The 6,000-nt window shown below is 43.8% G+C and overlaps 1 protein-coding gene across 1 annotated transcript in view; it reads right to left on the minus strand.

The window, feature by feature from the left end:
- The window catches only part of LOC119422147 (ubiquitin carboxyl-terminal hydrolase 43), a 122,675-nt gene extending 116,906 nt beyond the window's left edge, over nt 1–5,769 (minus strand). The window contains exon 1 of the mRNA XM_037689501.1: nt 5,031–5,769. Coding sequence (XP_037545429.1) covers nt 5,031–5,633 — 603 coding nt within the window. The 5' untranslated portion in view covers nt 5,634–5,769. The remainder of the gene's footprint in view (nt 1–5,030) is intronic.
- Nucleotides 5,770–6,000: the final 231 nt, after the last annotated feature.

The following is a 6,000-nucleotide window of genomic DNA, read 5'->3' on the forward strand; positions in this document are numbered from 1 at the left end:
GGAGACCTGTCCAGGGTGTCCCCCGGCTCTCACACAGTGACTGTTGTAAATAGGCACCAGTGACCCCCGTGACCCGAAATGGAAGAAGTGGGTAAAAAGATAATGGATGAATGGGTTTTCCAGCAGAACAATGACTACGTTCTGACCTATGTCAGAACTGGTTTTTGACTGGACACAGCTGCTAACACTAAAACTTTAGACTGGCCTTCCAAAAGTCTTGACATCAACCCTGTTGAAAATTTGAGGACTAGGCTCAAAAGCTCAAAAATCCATACCAGGAACCCGAAGAATTTACAGTAGCTGAACTCTAGCAGTTTGTCAGAGTGGTCACTATACTCAGCCAGAATGATGAAGCTTGTTCTGAAGCTACAAGTCTGTGCTCCAGGTGCAACTTGCTGAGACAATTAAACAAATATTAGTGGGAAGGTACAAATATATTTGAGCCTGTGTGTTTGATTGACACATATGTGTGTGTATTTCAAGTAGAAAAAAAAATCCACAGTAAATTCAAATTGTGCACCTAAGTTGTATTTTGAACTCCTGACCACAACTCTAACTTTTCCCACGTTTCCAGGTCACCTAACTTCCTGATAAATTAATCTGTCAGCTTGAGGTGAGCCTCTTGGAAGCTTTAAGAAGAAAACACATGACTTTTCAGAGGTCAGCGTGACTGATAATCGACTCAGAAAGTCGACAAATTAATAAGAGCCGTTTAAACAATGACCAATCGTGTTTTTTGTTGAGCTGTTTATAAGAGCTTTGTGCCGTTTTGAGCTCCTGCGACTGGGAGCTAATTTAGCCTCTCAAACACAAGCCTTGGAGCCATCTAATCATTTTATAATCCTTCCTCCAGGCAGCTGTGGTATTACTCAACAGGCAATTTCAAAGGGCTGGAGCTGCACAAACCCAGGGCCTCTTATGATCGCCACACTGCCAATAAAAACAGCACCGTGCGTGTGTGTGTGTGTGTGTGTGTGTGTGTGTGTGTGTGTGCCACAGGAAACAACACATACAAAAAGGAAGGTTTTCATTTTCATTTATCTTTTAATCTCGGCGAGATTCGATTTGACGGTCGTGCTGAGACGTGCTATCGGAGTCCTGTGAGACTCAAGGCAAATGAAAGTGTGGAGGTGAAGATTTATCAACCGAGCTCTTCAACGAGAGCAAGCAAAAGAGAGAATATTAGGAACGACATAAAACTTGATCAAACTGATGCTCTGTTGCGGAAAGAGCTTATTGATAGCACGCCTAAAGCTAACACGGCCCTGAGTCGGCTCCTCAGGTGGACCCTGAACACGTGGTTCAAGTATTTCAGGACTCGTTCTTATGGAGAAATGAGCACTTCCAAGAATGAACCCATAGCAAGTTGCTTTGTTCACGGCACGTTATCTCCTCCTCGCCTTGAACCGCAGCTCAGAGAACCAGAGCAAGAAGCTGCAGGCAGATACAGTCATCCCCCACCCCACTGTGGGCAGAGAAACCCTGGGGATGGGGGGGCTCTTATAGGGTTTTTACTTTTTGTACAACTAGTGATCCTGAAAGAGAACAGCTTCTACAGCTAAATATAAAGAATCTCCTTTAAATCACAGCAGGAGAACATCACGTGCCCTCACGATGACCGCACTGACACAAGGGAAGGGAAAGAACTTTTTCGTCATGGCGTTAAAGAATTTTTTTTTTTCTGCTGTGGAACGTCCAGTGCAGCGTGTGAGTCAGGCACCTGCTGAACTCGTGTCCTCGCACTGCTGCGGCACCGAGCAGCTCATTATCACCAAGCAGGGAAGCACAACGTTACGGAGCTGTGAGGCAGCCACATACGGTAAATGTTGCATTAATGTTAAGGATGCTGGTGCACGAGGATTAAAGGGATCTTCTCACTAATTTGAGTTTTTATCACCTGCCACCAATGACAAAAAGAGATAATGTCTTTGCCTGTGTGTTTGTCTGTATTGTTAGTAAAATAACTCAACCAGTGGACAGATTTGAATGAAACTCAGGTAACCAGCTGTGCAGATGTTGAGCCTCGTTTGTTGTGGTAGTAGCTGAGAGTCATTGTCAACAAAAACCCCAAGTGCTAACAGAGACCGTTTACCACCATTTACAAGGTTTAAAACTTTTATTTTTCTTTCTGTTCTCAACATAATAAGATCTTAGTTTAAACTCTGTGTGAAAGGAGGTGAGCGGTATATTTTAAGGAACATTAATGATAATAGCTCAAAATAAGCAGCTCAGTCAGTGAACGTGTTCTAAGTTTTTACTGGGGTTGTCATAGTGTTGAAAAATTGGAGGAAAGAAACAAAAATCCTTCCCATACACTCAACAATGTAGTTATGGTAATGTATGACAAGCGGTACGCTGATGTCACTGAGGGAGTTGAGTAGAGAATATTTGTAGATTTTAAGTAGAAGTAATATTTTAATTATTTTTACTTTTATTGTTTTGTTTTTTTTCCTTGTCCAATGCAGCGTGGCGTGACGGGTCCTGGCAAATGGTGGGAACAATTTATCCACCACTGGGTGCAACGGCAGAGCCAGTGGGTGGCCAATGGTGGCCTTGACGACCATAGATTAATTTTCAGCCACCCCAAACCTTTGACGAAGAAAACATAGTTTCCTCAAATGATAGGGTGTTATGCACACACACACAAACATACATGTATGTATGTATGTATGATCAGTTGTCCATCGCTACTCCGCGGTTCGTTTATCGCGGACTTGCTCTATCACATTTTTTTCAAAATAAGATTGGATGTGACACACAATTGGCTGACTGATGGATGAGCTGCACAATCGGCATAGAATTTTATTTAAAATAAATTATTTTAAATTATTTAGCTCCTGCTGCACTTTTGTGCAGCCCATGCTGCAGGATAAACTTCCTGCTGCAGCTGATCAGCTGTTCACTGTGCAGAGAGGAGAAGTGGGCGTGGCCAAGAACACTTGCAGGTGGCAAAGAGTAGAGGAGGCAGGGAGCTGAAATCATGACATTCTGTGCTCTTGTAGAGCGTTTAGAAACATTGCTTAGAATATTGCATGAGTGTGGAAAGGGTTTAAAAACCCCTTACTTACTACTTGTACTACTATTCCTACATGTTTTTTTTTCCACTTATCATGGGTCTTCAGGGTACGGATCCCCAGCGATAAACGAGGGACAACTCACTACTGTATGTATGTATGTATGTGTACGTATAGCAATGGCCATCTTGGATTTTGACATTTTTATACCTACATACAGCCACACATCAAAATGAAAGTCGCCACGTTGCTTTATTTCTTTTTTCAAGTTATCTTGCTCACAAGGTTAACATATATATATTTGACTGCAGCCATCTTGGATTTTGATCGGGGCAACCCAATTTTCGAAAGAACCCTTTCGTTACAGAGGGAACAAGACAATGAGCTACCAAAAAAAATGACAGCTCCTTTGGTTGTACTGTTTTTAATAAAAATCCCAGTTTGAGTTTTAGGAAGTTTTTGACTCCAATCTCAAATAAATTCATAGCAAGTAAAATTTTATTTCATAAACTTTTACTCTCCTGCCAATTTCACCACAGAAATATTTAGGAGAATATTTGAATCCTTTAAAGACACAAATAGCGGCATCAGCGAAAGAACATTAAATTTTTACATTGGACTCGTTTGACAGCAATCCTTTTTGTAAATTGGTCCACTCAGCTTCATTGATGAGCTAATAAAAGCTTATCTGAGTGGACCCACACCCAAAAAGGAATGCAATCAACTTAGAACAACTTTAATTTTCTAAATCTCACAGCGGCATACGTAAACGCTATTATTTGAACCTTACGTCTTTGTCTAGTTTGCTTTGTATGGTTATTTGAGCAGAAATATTAAATTCCATAGCAGAACTGAGCACAGCGTCACTGGAAATGTTGCCTCTCACTGCTGTCACTATTAGCATTTGCAAAATAACTACAAAATTCTATGTAAATAAATGCATATAGCAAAACAGACACCAATATAAAAGTTAATAAAGTAACATTTGTATTAGTAACCACGAATTGATGCAGCAGTGGTAATAAATTTAGATACTATTGTAACTACAAAATCCATTACTTTTACTGCTTAAAAAGAGTCTGCGAGCAGCTTTAGGCATTTCTACAGGTAAAACATATATATTTTTTATTTTTGTGAATGCCGAACAAACTCCGTTCACTTCTTTTAATTCACATTTCTTCTTTTGGATACCTTTGCTGGTGTATGTGTATTTGTAAGAGACATCTGCTGTTCAGGAGAACTGCAGCGACGTCAGTATAAACAGCAACAACCAGTGTGCTTCAACCTGACTATATGAACTTTAACTTGTGTTCGTATGTGTTATATAGGAAATTCATTTTTATGCTCACCACTGGATTAATTAGAGTATTGAATACATTTTAACTTATTTATTTTGCATCAAGCCTCATTTTTGAGTGCAAATTGTTTACGGTGAGTCTGGTTTTATCAAAGCATTTTGCAATTTTCAAACAAACCTGTTTGTTTTTGTTGTTCTTCTTTTGTGCTGCAGGGGTCGCCACAATGAGCAAACTCGCATGAAACACATCTGTTTTACACCAGATATCCTCCCTGATGCAATCCAGACTTAAACCTGCAGTCAGCATTACAAGACTACGGCGCTGACCACCAAGCTACCATGGCCCCAAAACAAGACCTGTGGGAGCGCCCATTACTTTCTGTTAGTTATTAGGTATTTTAGGTATTTGTTGTGTTGAATCTCATTGTGGCAAATCCAAACTCCAGTTAAATTATTAAAGCCAATTTATGCTGCATATGTATCTTTAATGAACTGGATCATTAACATTGTGGCTCAAGATAGATATCTACAGAACCTCACTTCAGAATGGACGGATTATCCCTTTAAGGACAACAAAGTAGCTGTGCTCCTATATGTGATGGTCTGAGGCAGCAGGTGTTTGTTGATGATGCTCTAAGTGTCCCGACCAAATTATTATTCCTCATCCCCCCACCCCCGACCAGATTATTATTCCTCATTCTTCCCCCTACCCCATGTACCTTGAAGTCCACTGACAGCTGTGGGGTGTACTCCAGAGTCCACAGAGCCCTGACCAGAGCTGCCAGGTGCTCCGTGACTTCTCCCTTCACCAGCCCGTTCTGGTCCAGGTCCATCCGGTACCGCTCCAGACCCAGGTACTCCGCCAGCAGATCCGTGTTGCTCAAACACTGGACCACGGCGTTCATGAAGCAGGTGTTCCCGAGGTTCTTCAGACCCAGAACCCCGGGGATTTTGTCTCCGTACTGGTGGAGGAGTTTCTCTCCGCCCGCGCACAGAGAGGAGGTGCACGGAGGGGCTTTCACCGGACGATCCCGACCCGCCTGCTGCGCATCTTCCTTCACCATGACCCCCGAGCTGGCGCTGAGGGTGCAAGGTGCGCCATTAGTCCGAAACCCCCCGTCGTCGTCCTCCGCGTCCCGCGCGTCAGCGGCGTCCCCAAAGTGGGTGAAAGTGCCCAAAGTTTTGAAGATCCTGTTCACGAAGCTCCCCACGGACTTCAGCGACCTGACGCGGAAAAGCTTCCCGGATCTGGGCTTCTTGTCTCTGCGCCTCTCCTCCTTCGACATCCCGTCCTCCTTGTCCAGTCTGCTCTGCTTCTCCATGGCGACGGCGCGTCTCTCACTCCCTCGTCGGTTTAGTCAGCTGAGAGCTGGGCAGAAGTCGCCGGGGTGTCCCCTCTCCGCCCGCGTCCCTTACTGTCCGGAGGGAAGGTGCCAGCATCCTCTCTGAGCCCGGAGACATCACAGCTGCGTGTCGGTCCGCTCGGTTCGGACGGAAACCCGTCCTGGTCCATCCCTGCTCCGAGCAGGAGGCGCTTATCAGAGCTTCCCCCAAACAGCAGGAGAAAGGAGAGTCCGGCACCACCAGAGCAGTGGAGATGAACAACTTCATCCTGGAGGAGGGTTGAGTCACTGCATCCACCCCCCCCCCCCCCCCAACATTTAAAATAAAAAACACACACTCCTGTCA

Source organism: Nematolebias whitei, chromosome 15 (genome assembly GCF_014905685.2).
Source record: "Nematolebias whitei isolate Nwh7 chromosome 15, NemWhi1, whole genome shotgun sequence".
NCBI lineage: Eukaryota > Metazoa > Chordata > Actinopteri > Cyprinodontiformes > Rivulidae > Nematolebias > Nematolebias whitei.